A 15,815-nucleotide genomic window follows, 5' to 3' on the forward strand; every position below is an offset into this window, starting at 1 on the left:
AAAAATCCACCATAGAGGACGGAGAGCTTTAGACTTTTGGCCCCATGGTTGGGGTCGGAGTGGACTTTGAACTTGAAGGGAGTTTGTGACGGTGGGTTTGTTGTGGTTGTGAATAAGGAGGTGGCCAGCGAACCTTTGGAAGCAGTGGGCATCTTGGGAAGTGCTCGGTGAACAGCGAAGCCTCGAGCCCTCACTGTCCTGCTGGGATGAGGCCTCAGGTGAGGGCAGAGAACGTGAGACACAAAGCAAGGGGGTGTTTGGCACATTTGAAGGGCACCAGAAAGACGGGAGGAGACAGCGAAAAGGAGAACCAGGTGACAGAAATGATGGATAACTGTCACACAGTGGGGCGCTGAGCTCTCAGTGCTTAAGCAGTTACTTTTGATGAATAGTAATGATGGCACACTTACAAAGCACTCGTTTAATATGGAGAGCGCTCGAGAGGGACAAGAATCGCTCCCGCATTCCTCGGCATGCTCTGAGGCGACCGCGAGGAGATGCAAACCCTGCCCAGCCAACACTTGCCGGCCCTCAAAACGAGCCCCCCCTGCATCAGTGCTGAATACAAGATGAAACACCAGCCCGAGATATTAACCTACTTATTAGAAAAAAGTCAGCGATTTATGTCGATTGGGTTGGCTTTCAATGCTGCCCAGCTGTCACTGCCGAGCCTGCAGCCTAAATTATCCAGCGACGCTCTTTCACTACAGTTAAGGGAATAAGCGCTCCTTTAACACTTCAAAAAGACCTGACCGCTGCAACTAGGAGTTGCTGTTTTTTTTCTACACTTCTTAAGTTCAGTAATTATTCAATCTTGGGGGGATAATGAGGCTGTAGTTGACCTTGCAAATATAGACTATTTCCTTTTATGTTTGCGCTTCATGTTTTCCAAGCTAATTTAAGAAAGCAGTGCTTAATCTTTCACCAAAAGCAGCAAAAAACAAACAAAAACAAAAAAACCACCGGGCCCTTGAATCCTCTGCAGCGCAGTGGGTGCATCCCTCCGGTTAATAAGCGGCATCCAGGCCCTGGTGTACAACTGGCAATGGGTTTGGCAGCCATGGATCAAACCGTCATAACCTCCTGTTCCAAAGATAAGCTGCAATCAGATCTGTGGGAGATCTTTAACCAGGGAGGAGAGTGTGTTTGTGTGAAAAAGAGGCAGAACAGACGGGGGGGGAGTGAGCATGAAACAGAATGAGCGGGTGGGAGGATAGTGTGTGTGTGTGTGTGTGTGTGTGTGAGTGTGCGTGTGCGTTTTGCAGAGAAGATGGCAGCTTTGACGTGCCTGAACGGGAACCCAGAGGGGAGCCCGGACCGGGCCCCTGCGCTTAATTGGGCACTCAAATGTTACCAGGTCCATTCCCAAACGACTTGGAGGTGACACCTGGTGAAGTGAGGGAGTGGAGAGAAGGGAAATGGAGCAGAGGGTTTAGCACCTCCTGCGGCCAGGTTTTTCCCTCTCCCTGTGGGTTTTCCAGTCGGGAATGGCGGACGGCATGAGCGATACAGTGCATTTGAGTTCGCGCCGCGCCAGAGATGACAGAGCAAAATTAACCCCTCAGTGGTGGGACAGATGGAGAGGAGGCCAGTCTCACTTTCAGTTTTGTTTTTTTGTCAGAACACATTCATCTGTTGCCTGAAGTATAGAAATACCTCAAATAAACTGCGCAAAAAGATCGTCTGTCCGATGAGAAGAGGCGTAAATTAAAATGTGGCATCCTCACGAGGATTAATACAAGTCACACCTTTAAAATAAGGACTTCAGTACGCTAAAGCTCGATGGGAAGCAAATTCATAATTTCCTTTTCTTTTTTTTCCCAGTTCATCAAAGCCTCCACCAGCTAATCCCTTTCTTATATAAATAGCTCTTTTGGTGGAAGGGTAGCTGCCGCATAGAGCTCTAACCCTTCTGTCCCTGAAGCTGCAGCCAGGATAAGCTGTGTGTTGGATTGGCACATCGGGCTGCCGAGGGCCTGCTGCTGCGCTGGCCGCCAGTACAGATGGAGGGCAGGGCTGGGCAATGCCAGCTTGTCAGTCGGATTAAAACGACTCATTTATTCACTGAAGTATTGTGCAAAGCGACCGGGCCAAAGCAGGGTGAGGCGAAAGGGGGAGATGAGGTTCGAACAGTGGTGAGATGTGGGGGCAGCTTGGATATGAGCGAGGGTCCTCTGCGCTCTGGCCCTCAGCCCTCCCTCTCGCTTCATCCCGCTCTCCTGCCTCTTTGCCTGCTACTTATCTTTCTGTGGTTGCCAGAAGCCATTACCGCAGTGTACGGAAGGCGGCCGGCAGGGTGGCATCGCCTAGTGCCCGGGTGACAGATTGTCGCTCGGCATTGGCGGCGGAGGAGGTGAGGGGTGGACAGTGATTGGCTCCGCTGGTCAGGAAGTGGGCAATGATGGCTGGAGAACGGAGGCGGTGGAGGGAAGAGAGTCAGGGAGAGGATGACAAGACCTGGCTGCGTGACCTTTGCGAGTTACTTAAGGGGCACAGGCCCCGCTTTTAGGAGCATGCTTGGCGGCCGCGGCCTTGGTGGTGTTTGCACTCAGAACACAGATGCCAGGGCAAGAAGATGGCCCCGATGCTGACTTCTCCGGGTGCACACTGACACTTACAGATCCATCCAAGATACTTCACTGATGATAGGCTCGCCTCTGCAATGCTCGAGCTGCTGCCAGCATCGATCTCCGAGGCCTCAAAGTCATGAAGTATGTTTGATGTCAGACTTTGATCTAAAAAAGACAACCCTACACCTCAATGAGCACTCAACGTTTTACAGGAAGTCAAAGTTTTTAAAGCTCTATCATCACTTCACATATGGAAACCGAAGACAAAGTTCTAGAAGCACCTTTGAAAGGAACGGTCTTCTTTCTCAGAATGGCACACAGGCCAGAGCTGTGTGTGTGTGTGTGTGTGTGTGTGTGTGTGTGTGTGCGTGTGTGTGTGTGTGTGTGAAGAGGCGTGATGCTTGGAAGGGTTTTATCGGGTCTAATTACTCCCGATAGCTGTAATTTACAGGTTGACAGCAGGGAGAAATCGGAAAGATTCACACTTCCGTGGGTCAGCATCTGTCGCCATTACCGCCCGGCACACGCTGCCGGCCAGTCGGCAAGCAGGAGGAAACAGTAAACAGCAAACTGAGAGTGACAGATTAGCAGCGCGGGCTAAAGGACCTTCCACTGACACATCATTCCTCTCACTCCGCGAGTTTGTTTCACGGCAGCTGTCACCAATAAAATGGAGAGGCAAGGAAAATGGAGAGGGGAGATGTGTGATGCGGAGGTGGCTTTTGTTCCAGATCCAGATAAGTGGGTGGTGGAAGGAAAAGGAGGAGGATGAGGAGGATGAAGTCGCAGTGGAGGAGGAGAGAAAGGTGGACGAAATGGATATGGGAGGGAGGGTTAGCGAGAGTGACCCGTTTTAACAGTCTGGACTCACTTTTTAATGGAGTATTAGAGGGAAAACCAGGGCAGGGTAGCGTCAAACTACATCTTTCCACTGGATGTAATTACCCTCGCTATTTCTCCCTTTTTAGGTCTGCAATACAAATCGCTAGTGTCACCCTGAAGTGGTAATTTTAGTTCCGTTTGCATCAGCCTGTGTGGTAAGAGTCAGCGAGGAGCACAGGGTAAGAATGATCTCAGTCCATATGGTATGCAAGCATATTTAACGTTAATGCTGCAGAGTGCTCCGACACACTTTCCCCCTGTCCTCCCAGCCCACGTGGCTCGCCTTCTCCTGGTCCCACGCAGCTCCGAGAGGAGCCATGTCGGTCCAGTGCCAACGAGGGCTGGTGGGCTACACTGCTCTCCTCCTGTCCACCTCATTGCCTACACACAGCCTATTTGGCCAGCTCCTGTGCACCAGGCTAACACCGCTAACATCCTGGCAAACACATTTTTTCTTGACCTCCAGGATAGAGGACATTCTCTAGGTTGTTGGCTCTTTAAACTGGACTGTCCAACAGCGCCGCAGAAACAAAAGTGAGGCTTTTTGAGTACTGCAAAACAACCAGTAAGTCCGATTGAGCCTGTTTTAACCCAAAAGAGATGAGCAGATAAATATAAAGCTCAATTGCAGACATAGTGTGAAAATTTTGGGACACTATTTGCAATTAATGTATGATTTATATGTGTGGAGGGAGTACTTTCTTTTCAGAAAACATAGTCATCCTCTGTTATGATGCGGCATTACTTCCTGCACTTCCTGCAGCTGCTTCCTGCACGATTGAGTTGTTGCCCGTGAGATGCATGTTTGTTTGAGGGTTTGCAGTGGGTATTTGTTCGCTGGCTATCAAGCAATTTGTCAAGATGCTTTGTGTTGTCCTCATTATCAACAGTTGTCAATTGCCAGCTGCGAGAGACAGACATTATTCTACGCTCGGTGCCTGTGTTCGTCTTCCATTGTATGTGCACAGCGGTTTTAAGCATGATGGCATGCACTCACAAGAGTTTGAAAAATAGTTAAACATTTATAGCTAATGGGCTGAAGCATCCAAAAACCAATAGCGTGCTCCTACAGGGGCAGATGGAAGCCATTGGTGCAGGTGTTTCTCCAGCTCCGTCAGTGAGCACATCCATAAATCTTGGTGGTCATGGGGTGATCGCGTAGATCTGGCCCTGTCCTGTTCAATTTCTAACGGGAGAATGCCCGGTGACGCCGCGTGCCAACCTCCAGAGCCCCCCGGTTCTTCTCACAAGTGCCATATGGGCAGCCCAGCCCCATTCCATTAGCGAGGCGCGGGCAGAGGCAAGAGCCGACTTGGACCCCAACCCTCCTGGCCTTCCCCTGGCGCTGCCACAGGGCATGTCCTGCCCACTGCCAGCTGCCCCACCCTAGGTCAGAGGACACAACAGTCACTGCCTACCTGAGTCTGGCAGCAACCAGCCACGGACTGCAATGAGGCGTCAAACCATCCACAACATCTGTTACGCCCTCGTTTTCACTGGTACCTCTCAGGCGGTGCACTTTTTAACTTTATTGGGGTTTTTTTCCGTTTGCTCTCAAAATTAAATGGGATCTAAGTTAGATCAAAAGCCATCTTCAGATTGTTTCTAATATTAAATGCACAGTAGGCACATTTTGCTTTTACAAGTACTACCAGGCCCTATGTCTTTCACCTCATGTTCAGATGTTGGGTGTACAGGCATGTAACGTATGTGAGAGGGCACCTCCCTGCAGATTTGCTTGGGGGGAGCAGGGGAGTGACAGGAGGAGTCGTGCAGAACATCACATGGGAATGTCAGTGGCTCGGCAGCCTGTACCTGCCACAGGACCTCGGGCCTTTTTTTAAATTAATCATCACGGAGGATGAATAATTCAGCCATTATCAGTGGGAATAAACTGAAAGAATGGCTTCCTCTTTAGTTCCCCTCAGTCAGAATTGTTGCCTGGCCTCTACTAAACTTAGCTAATAGAGGACTTTCCAAGCGTGCCAGGTAGCAATCAAGAAACACAATGTTCACCAGATCACAGATAACAGCCATACATTACAGATTATGTGTGCTCACAGCATGAGAGCATCTTAATCTGCCAAACAACCTGCAAAATAGACTCACAGTTATGTGAATGTAGATGAAATGCAGCGCATCGGTTTCACCGGAATGGCCTTTTTAAGCCAGAGAGCTTTTGAACTAAGGTGTTCCACATAACATTAACGAGTGGGACGATAGGTCCGCTCAAACAATGGCCGAACCGTGAAACCAAAGCAGCTAAATGGAACTCAGCATTCATTTTCATCTACACTACTGCTTCAAAAAAATAAAAGCTTGTAAGAGCAGAAATCAGCGGCAGACAGCAGAACAGAGATAACATCAAATCGATACTTACTCACCTTTTAGAAATGAAGCATATCTCTGGAGCCATAGGTAATACCATAAAATAAAATAGAATATTTAAGTGTTCAATCACAAAACAAAAAGCTCTGATTTAAAGCGGCTTTTAGCTTGTTTGTGAAAGGCTAGATAAAACACAGCCAGCTTAGCGCTGAGGATTTAAACAATTTTTATTAGCAGGGTTGGAAAGAGTACAAGTAGGATCTTTCCGTTTTTGCAGTGTCCCACTGTAATGACGCAAATGAGAAAATGTAACTTAAAGCATTTAAATGTCATTTTTACCCCCCAAAAAGAATAGAATTCACCCAATAAAATCGACGCTGACAGGAAACTGTTCCCACCAGGCTGTTCTTGTTGCATGTTCATGTATGACAGCAGAGATATCGCTGATTTCCAGTCAGTTTTACCCTTGGTTCTCTCGTGTTACTTTTACCCAGCAATCATTGGTTTCGTTCTGTACCGTCTGTTAAACAGTTCCCAGCGTGTGTGGTTATTCGTGCACTGAAGGCCTGCCTCTGATCCTGACATCCCATCACCGTGACCTTTAACAGGTGACCGAACATCGCTGAGGGGAGATAAATAAAAGGCCAGCAATGTGTTTCCTGCTGATGTCGCTGATCTTATATCAGTAGTTTGTCTTTGAGAACAGGATTTGCCGTTCCGTTTCTGGTGTATGCTTTTCTGAGATGCACCGTGAGCCCATTGTACACTGGTTTACAAAGGGGGGATGGGAGTCTTTCTTGTCCCTTCTCTCTCCAATGACAGCATGAGTAGTGGTGGTGGGGGACGGGGGGGGGGGGGGGACGGACCTAAAGGAGCGCTGATTGAGAGCAGCACCTGTCAGGTGAGGCTTTTACAGTTGATGGCGCAGAAGCAGCACCGAGGCGACTGCTATGACTGCTAATCTCTGACGCTCCAATCTGCCAGTCTCTGGAGGGTGGGTGTCAGAGGCCTCAGCGCCAAGGCTTCCTCCATGGCTGCAGTCCTGCTAATGTCTCCCCAAACAGAAAGAACCATACTGATATGCTCTAAATACATTTCATTATCATCATCATGATTAGATCGCTAATTGTGTGTACTTGGTAATGCGCTGCAGCAGCCCCCTCCTGGGAGGCGTCTGAGAGACTGAATGATTAAAGCATGTATGGCGAACCGTGCATCAAAACGTCCCTGCGGGCTCCCGCACAAGATACGTGTAAGCAGCTCCAGTGACACTCAGAGTGAGCAAACAGCAGGCGATGCGGGCTGCCGACGGTTGAAAGGCCGAGGAGGAAGCTGCAGGCAATAACAATACAGCAGGTGGATATTAGAGATGGAGGGGATTGACCTGAGGTGACCTCATCCATATCCATAAACCCACGCAACATCACCTGTATACCCCCAGACATGACAGCAGCACGTCCTAAATAATTCCACGCCTGCATCGGTGAACTCAGGGTTGAGGTTCGGCTACTCTGGGCCTGTTTCTCTCTTTACGTGCGGGTGACAAGACAGGATCAAGTTTTTTTTGTGACAGCATTTGATGAATGTTTAATCCAACATTCATACATCCCGATTTGGGAATGGGTCCCCTGTCAAAACCCACCACAGACACACAGCAGGTGTGTGAAATATTCATTCACGACACGCTTCATTAAGAATGAAACATACCATGGTCCCCGTTCATTTATTCATTTCGATTATCGAAACAAAAGGCAGAAAAATGGGAGATTAAAACATGGCGGGCACGCTATTCTGAATTTGTCTCAGATTTGTAACGATTTGTTTTGTGACAAATAACTCAGCCTGTTTAAATCCCGCTGTCATCTTCATGGGAGTCGGGCAGATACTGCAAGAGCAGCTTTCATGTGAGAGCTGTAACAAATCACTGCCTGGGAATCTCCAGCTCGCCAGCAGCTTGACCTTTGACCTGCGCAGGAGGCATGCTGATATATATCTCAGCCATCAACTCTGGACAGTTTTGATACTTTAACTAATTAACAATGACAAATGACAATTAAAGATCGCTCTCTGTGATGCGCGACGGCAGACGGGCGGATTAAATGACTGATATCGTTGCTGTCAAAGACCGAGCCCATTTCTGTCTCTCTCTCTCTCTCTCTCTCTCTCAGAATAGCGAATGTGTCACTGTTGACCGTCAGCGCTGTCACAGGGACAAATCATCTTTGAATGAATGTGTCACATCGATCCTAAAAATGTCCCCCATGGAGATCATTAAAGTTTAATTTAATCTAATCTAATTAAGACAAAGATGGGCAAGTCCTGACACGCTGTCAGGAACAGTATAGACCAGTTACATAGTCTAAATACTTATGGACGCTTCCTTTATGCCTGCAACTGTTTACATTGACGTACTGTAAACTAAAGCCTCATTTACTTTATGTAGCCTCGAGTCATTGTATCTTTCATCTCTACAACGCACTACGAATTGGACATAATTCAAACCGTTACGTGCTACATTTTCTTCTTAAATCTCTAAAGCCATGTTGGCTAAACATATATTCTAGTTTATCTCTGTATCCTTGTCTGTGTTAGCGCTTGTAGTTCAGCTATGTACTTCTAAGTATATGCTTTCTATGAAAAAACTGCATTCTCCTACTTTTCAGTGTGAGGATGGACAAATTTACAAAATGATTTTAAAATAGAATAGATTGTAGCAGAATACAAATATAAAGGCTGAGGAACACATGCTTGAATTTCTGCAGTCACTGCATGACGAGCTCATGATTTACTGTCAAATTTTGTATTATATTAAATATATTCGGTTTATACACGCACGCACGCAAGCCCACACACACACAGTAAATCGCGGAGGAAATACATACACGTCACTTCCGCTGTAGAAAAAAAACATGGCGGCCGCCAGTCCGTCTGATGCCGTGCTTTCACTGCCCACAGATGTTGTCATAAAGACCGAGCTAGGGAGCGAGGACTGTTTAATTGCCAGCCCGGAGGACGTGCCCGTTAACCGTGAGCCCACCGTCCCGCTCTTTGCCCCGGTCAGCGGGCTGCAGCCGCTCGCCTGGGCTCCGGATCACCGCCTGTCTGTGTGCACCACCGGCTCCTTGTCCCTGATGGAGCTGGTGTGCGACGTCCGCAGCAGCAAGCAGGAGCTGACGCTGCACAGGACCTCCATCCCGGTCCCGGCGGAGGCCCCGAAGCTGAGGGTAAATACGGACAGTAAACACGCTGGCACGCAGCGTTAGCTTAGCAACAGTAGCTGCCGGCTGTTTGCCTCTCATCAGCACCGCGCAGGTACAGCCGGAAAGGGGGCCGGATGGGTTTTAAAGGATGAATAAAAACATAGATAAACATTAACGTTTCATGAATCCCGAGGGGACATTTTATTGGTCTTGTTTTGGATAAATCTTCTGACTCTTACAGTATTATATAAAGTAAACAGTTTGACGTGTTTGATAATAATAACATCTTCCAGCTTTCCCACAAGATGCAGCCTTCTGGGCTCAAATCCTCTCTTTTATTGGTTTCAATAAGTCAGAGGAAAATAATCAGGCATCTCTGCAATGAAAATGAACGTATACAAATCCAGTTCAACATGTAAGGAATGCAGAACTCCCGCTCCTCAGTTAGATGGTTAGCACTTATTGAAGAGGATAACCTTAAGTGGGGATCAGTCGGTTAAAACTCACCTTATCTTTCACTGATGGGAGGAAGCATGAGAACCCGGAGGAACCCGCACGGAAACCGGGAGAACATCCACGCTCCACGTTTAAAAACTGAAACGATCCGGATGTTGACTTCTGCAGAAGTAAAGAGCTCATCCTGCCTCAGCTCTGCTCTGTTGGTTCCTGACTAATAATGATGAACTCCGTGCGGATGTGCCTTTAAATCTCCATAGCGACATTGTAACGCTGATGAATACATGCTTGATTTAACAAAACAAACAGATGCTGTCTAAAACATGTTGATAATTTACCGCTCCTTTCTTACATAATTCAAAGACAGCAGAGCTGAGATCTTACCTCATCAGCTTGTTTGATTTTAGTAAATCTATCTTTAGTCTGAATTTGATACCAGCAACATGCAATCAAAAGCACCTGGTTGGATCATCCCACAGGTAACCGGGTTCATTGATTAGCCGTGATAGAGTCATGATTGGGTATGAAAGAGGCACCCTGAACAGGCTCAGATACAACGATGGCCTTAGGTTCACTGTGTGACTGCGTAAGCATAAATGTGTGCCATTTCTTTTAATACAGTTTAAAATGATTCAGGGCTCTAAGAACCGCTTGCGTCTAAATAAAGCATAGGAGATTTGTCGGAGTTGTGTTGCTGCTATTTGTCTGCTTGTTAGCAGCTAGCGTAAACAGGCCTTAGAAGCGCTGCCAAGCTAATATTCACTTGTGTGCTGTAAGTCCTGGCAAAGGTTGCCGTTCCGGTGTTTTTCTTTCACTGAACTAAAAGAAACTTAATTAAAGCGATGGAGTACAAAGCGGATGGAAAAGGAAACGGCAGGAACCGTTTTGCTGCGGTGAATCGGCCTCTGTGCAGCTGCTCTAGTGGGTAAACATGACTGTTTATCGGGGCGTTTCCACTTGGCAGATAAAATACTGGATGCAGCTGAATCTTTACAATCTACCAGGCACAGTGGCAGACAGGCAGCGTTGGTCTCCTGCCTGCATCCGCAGTTGTGATTTGACTGTGCTATGTGGGAGCACTCAGAACACAAGTGGGTTTTTACTGTTTGTCTGATGCTTCCACATCGCATGAACAATACGCAGCGGAACCTCACATCCGAACCAACAAGGAGGGATTTCTCATCAGTTGGATATTAACTAGTTTTTGTTGTTCTTTAAAGATACGATCCATTCAGTGAAGAGTAAAGTACGATTCATTGTAAATGACTCGTTCACACAGTGGGGTCGTGTTGTGGGCTGCTAAACTAGTTGCTAGCATTAGCTATTAGATATTTTAGATGGATTAGATTAGATATTTTATAAAACAGATATCCTTTATTATTTGCATTTGAAACAAGACTGACTTGTTTGCTGCATCACTGCTTATAATAACACACAAATATACAAAAGCAAAAGTTTCATTAGCATGATAGCGAGGAGCTGCTGCTGGGCTCAGTGATGGCAGAGAAGGAGGCAAAATAGATGGAATTGAATCTGCGAGTTCTAATCTACGGAAATCGCTACCATGGAAACTGAAGCACAGCCCGAGTGCAAGTCAAATTTACTTCGAAACTGATAAACGGATTTAAAATTATACTTTTGTCATTTTGACACCAGTTTCAATTTGAATTCCGCTTCCCTATTGTCATTGCCAAAACCCCTAATGATGTCAGGCGCTGCTGGCGTTTGGCGTTTGGCGTTTGGCGTTTGGCGTCGAGGTTTTGAACGGCGAAAGCATCCCAGAGTGATGCTGAAGATTTTTACTGCCAGATTTAGAGTTTTGTTTTCCAAAGTGTTTAAAATCATTTCCTTTGTGCTTGAAACTTTCAAGGTGGGGCCGGCAGAGCAGCTAGCTCGAGCGGTGGAGACGTTCTCCACGCATCCGGACCCCACAGTAAGGCAAGTCTTCTTGGCCGACAGACTGATGAACCCGTCGGTGGGATCCCACAAAGGAATGAAATACGCTAGTTGGTCTCCATTGGGCTGCGATTCCAGCGGACGCTGTCTGCTGGCTTGCCTCACGCTTGAAAATCGACTCACCATCCATAACAGCCAGAAGCACCTCGAGTGGAACACGCTAGCCGACCTCACCAAGAAGTATGGGGAGAGGCTAAGAGAAGGAGGCTACGCCCAAAAGGACAACAGCCCCCCCCAGGCAAACCTGCTGGACTTCGAGGAGCTGCAGCGGCGCTTCCGCATGCAGACTCCTCTGAGGATGGAGTGGTCGAGCGTTTACACCATCAAGCAAGTTCAGCCGGACAACACGGCCACCGATGAGGAGATGGTGCTGCTCGCCGTCTTGATGGAAAACGGTGACCTTGTTCTGTGGAAGTTCGTCCTGCCCTTCGTTAACGGGGCGGATGTCCTGTTTTACGACACCGTGGAGTCGGGCGTGACGCGGCCCAGCGACTTGGCGTGGTGGGAGCACGAAGGCGCTGACCGGCGGATGAGTGGGCTGATCGTCGGCAGTGAGGTGGGCCCCGTGAAGATTGTGCCCGTCAGCCTGGCGGGCGTGAAGGGCTATTTCACGCTTCGCCATCCGGTCATTCTCTGGAAGGAGTGCGATGAGATCGCGGTGGGAAACATCAAGTGCGTCCCCGTGACCCACCCGATCCACAAGTCCAGGTGCAGCCTCATCGTAGCCTCCAGGGGGTGCTACGTGTTCTGGTGTTTGCTCATGATTTCGCCGGCCGGACTAAACATACACAACTCGCACGTGACCGGGCTGCACTCGCTCCCCGTGCTCTCGCTGGCGATCAGCCGCCACGGCGTCGTGGTGTACACGTGCTCCCTGGACGGCTGGATAAAAAAGTTGACGCCGACATTCAGAGAGAACACTGTGATCTTTAAGCAGGATGAGGTTTTACGACCTGAAAACTCGGCAGGGAGGAGGATCCACGGGATTGCGGCGAGCCGCAGCGGCGCGTACGTTGCAATCGTCAGCACGCAAGGCGTGGTTGGCGGCCGCCACCCGATTAACAGGACCTATCAGGTTCACTTCATGGCCATGAAGACACCAGAGATGGCTGCAGGGCTGCTGCTCAAGTCCCCCGCGCAGAGCTTGTACCAAATGGCCGACCTGCTCGATCTCATCCGGTGGCAAATATTGAGAGACAAGCGCATCCCTCCATCGCTGCTGGAGGAGCTCGATAAGAAGATCCAGGAAGTGGACTGGCCCTATTTGTGGCGTTTCAAGCTCTTTCTGGTGCGCGTGCTTTACCAGTCCCTTCAGGTGCCTCCGACAGACGACCGCTGGAAACTTATACACGATGAGAGCAAAGTGTTTGTTCGGGACGAGGAAGACGAGGGCCGAAGAAAGGATGGAGGAGATGCCTCAGAAGAGGCCGGTCCTCCTGCTGCCGCTGCTGCTGCGAAAGAGGAGGCCAACCTGGAGCAGCTGACGGCAGAGGTGCGGGCTTCGATCGAGGCTATAGAGACGCACCTGATGAGGGACAATATGAAGAAGGTGCTGGGGGTGGTGTACCTCAATACGGGGGCCACTCAGAACAGCAGCATACCCACCTGTGGCCTGGTGGAGTACCTCTCTGGAGATGCTGATGACAGAGATTCAGAGGTAATCACCGTGTTCTGATCAGAGTGGCTCCACGCCGGGTACATGATGCACGGAATGCAGAGCGACAGAATTCATTCTCTAACAAACGGAGTTTGAGCCTGAAACACTGAGTCCGTTGTAGTTTTTGCTCCCCGCATTGAATGCCCGCTAGCTTATGGTGGCTAACGATAGCTGACTGCTATCATTTTGTAAGTGCTATTGTTGATGATGTATTGCAGGTCGATTCCATACGCTACGTAGCGTTCGGTGTTTGGGATCATTTTCACATTGAAACTCGATAGTCTTCAATCCGACGTCGCAAATTTAGGAGGACGCTGTCGTCTCCAATATAATTAATATCATCAAGAGGCCCCCTGAACTCGGCTCATGACGTCAGTAATGAGCTGTTGGAGCAGGCCTAATTAAACCAACGCAGCAGTAGACGTGGAGAGGACCTGATAGAATGAGCAGAAACGAACTTTGTCTACATTCGCCCATAAGTCTGCCTCGTTTCCATGCAAGTAGCTGCAACATTTATCCATGTCCGTTCGTTGCTACGGTGACAGCTGCAGAAGACAAATATTTTCTGTCATTTCTTCTCAAATGTTTCAGTATTTTTAACAGAGACACAAAATAACATCTGAAATGATTCTTGCATGTGAAAGTTATATTTTATGATTCGTTGTTGCATACATGTTAGGGTTAGGTTTTAGGTTCAGCAGGAGATGACTCGGTGTAAATGATAAATTATCCAGCCATTACTGCTGATCAGCGTTCATATCGGTGCTCCGTCTCCTCTGCTGCATTACTCGAGGGCGATTAAAATCGACCTTTCCGGTGTTGCATTAGCCTTCGTTCACACCCTCTGTGCTTTCTCAGGTCCTGATCGGCCACATCAAGAATAAGATGAACAAGCAGACGTTCTCTGAGCGCTGCAGCCTGTGTCAGGAGGTGCTGCCCTTCTCGGACCACAAACAAAGCACCTGTAAAAACGGCCACATGTGGCTCAGGTACACGGATTGCTCTCGCCCACGAGCTCACACTGAATCTGAAACGCGGTATTTTTAGATTTTATTGAGCATTGTGCTCTGCAGGTTCAGACTGAGCCTGACGGGACACGGATTTAATCTTTATTCCAAATGCAACCTTCACAGAGCAGCAATCAAGCCTCCCACCTTTTGCTATTTACCCATGCGCTGCTCGCGTTGTATCCTGTCAAGCCTTCCTCTGGTTGGCACTGAGAGGGAAATCTGCCCATCACTAGAGCCCAACAGCTGTCTCGACTCTGTGTGTGTGTGTGTGTGTGTGTGCGTGTGTGTGTGCGTGCGCTAGCCGGCTCTCTAATGCCTTTCTCTCCTCCAGGTGTGTGTTGTCATACCAGGCTTGCCAGACGCTGACGTTCAGGCGTTGCCTCCTGCTGGATGCCGTCGCCAAACTGCCAGAGCCTGAGGGTATGGGCGCCACTTTCCATCTCTCGCCACCTCCGTCTCACACTCCGGCATCCATCTCTTCCTGTCGCCTTCAATTCCCGGCTCAAAACCTTTCGTACCTGAAACCCAAATGAGCGTAGAAATGAACTCACTTTTGAAAAGGGGAATTCGAGTCGACCTGTGTTGGTCAGAGAGCTGACAGGTTAAGTGTAAGTGAGTGATTATGAGCAACCGGTGCAGCAGTGAACACATGCATCCCAGGTCTTTATAGGGGTCTCTCCTCAGCCCCTGCGGCGTGGCTCTCCTGGTCATTCCAGCCTATCTGAGCTAAACACTGACAGCTCTGTGCAGTTTTGCATCTTGCCAAAATCACCACTTTCCCACAATTATTGTTAGCTTTCGCTGCAATGACCTCCTCAAACATGGAATATTTAACATGTCTGGCTTCATCTCCCCCAGTATGAGGATCATTTATAGCGTGAACCTGAAAATGGCTCCTTCTGTGTTTCGGTGGTTTTGTCAAACGAACTGTTCAGAGTGCGGATTCAGTCTTTTCTCATAATTATATTTAGAAACCTTACTCGCACACATGACCTGCTTTTCTCTCCCCCCGCTGCAGATCCAGAGTGGGTAAAGAAGGTACTTCGAGCGCCCTGCACGCTCTGCGACTCGCCGATGATCTAGAACCGAACAATGGGAGGAACCTCAGGCCTTCCCGTTCTGACACGGAGTCCGATTTTGTCAGAAATCATTCCCGCAATTATTTTTATTTCATATAATTTTTGCTCATGTTTACATTACTTTGTATTGGCTTCTCGGAATGTGCAAATAAAAAGTTTTGATGATGCATTCCATTCTTGCACACGGATGCAAAGAAACAAAGTTTCAGATGTGTTTTTTTTTTGTTTTTTTATTCACTAGGACTTCAGGGCACCATAAATAAGCTCCCTCATTTTCCTTATGTTGACTTTATTTCTAAACCTTTGGTGTAGTTTTTATTGCAAGTAAGTGGAACTTACTCTGCAAGTCCTATTTTAGTGAGGATTTTTCTTCTTTTTTTGAGCGTAACAAATAATACACTGAATAATACATACTCTTGGAAAAAAACTCAACGTACCTACTTTAATTGGCAGTGTAAAACAATTTTCAAGCTCTGCGAGGAGGAGGGAGGTGGAGGAGGGCTGGGGGCGTTCAGTCATTCTCTCAGATGAGGACTTCCGCTAATGTAAACGCAGAAGAGAAGGAGCGGCGAGGCAGATGAGATGAGCAAGAGGCGCGAAGAAAGCCAAAAGTGTGCTTAAGAAGCCGCCTCGTTCCCTCCCTCGGGAGTGAGTTGTAATGAGATGCAGCAGTAATG

At 48.2% G+C, this 15,815-nt stretch overlaps 1 protein-coding gene across 1 annotated transcript; it reads left to right on the top strand.

Annotated features, from left to right (window-relative positions):
• The first annotated feature begins 8,689 nt into the window (after positions 1–8,689).
• On the top strand, positions 8,690–15,142 carry gtf3c4 (general transcription factor IIIC, polypeptide 4). The gene is made up of 5 exons (XM_068753262.1): positions 8,690–9,004; positions 11,307–13,049; positions 13,908–14,038; positions 14,391–14,479; positions 15,078–15,142. The coding sequence occupies exons 1-5, from the start codon at positions 8,690–8,692 to the stop codon at positions 15,140–15,142; spliced, it is 2,343 nt and encodes a 780-aa protein (XP_068609363.1).
• The last annotated feature ends 673 nt before the right edge of the window (positions 15,143–15,815 follow it).

Source organism: Brachionichthys hirsutus, chromosome 19, assembly GCF_040956055.1.
Source record: "Brachionichthys hirsutus isolate HB-005 chromosome 19, CSIRO-AGI_Bhir_v1, whole genome shotgun sequence".
NCBI classification, from domain to species: Eukaryota; Metazoa; Chordata; class Actinopteri; order Lophiiformes; family Brachionichthyidae; genus Brachionichthys; species Brachionichthys hirsutus.

Coding starts and splice junctions, on each gene's coding strand:
- gtf3c4 (XM_068753262.1), top strand. CDS start 8,690: ATGGCGGCCGCCAGTCCGTCTGATGCCGTGCTTTCACTGCCCACAGAT. Junction 9,005..11,306: donor CGGAGGCCCCGAAGCTGAGG/GTAAATACGGAC, acceptor GAAACTTTCAAG/GTGGGGCCGGCAGAGCAGCT. Junction 14,039..14,390: donor AACGGCCACATGTGGCTCAG/GTACACGGATTG, acceptor TCTCTCCTCCAG/GTGTGTGTTGTCATACCAGG.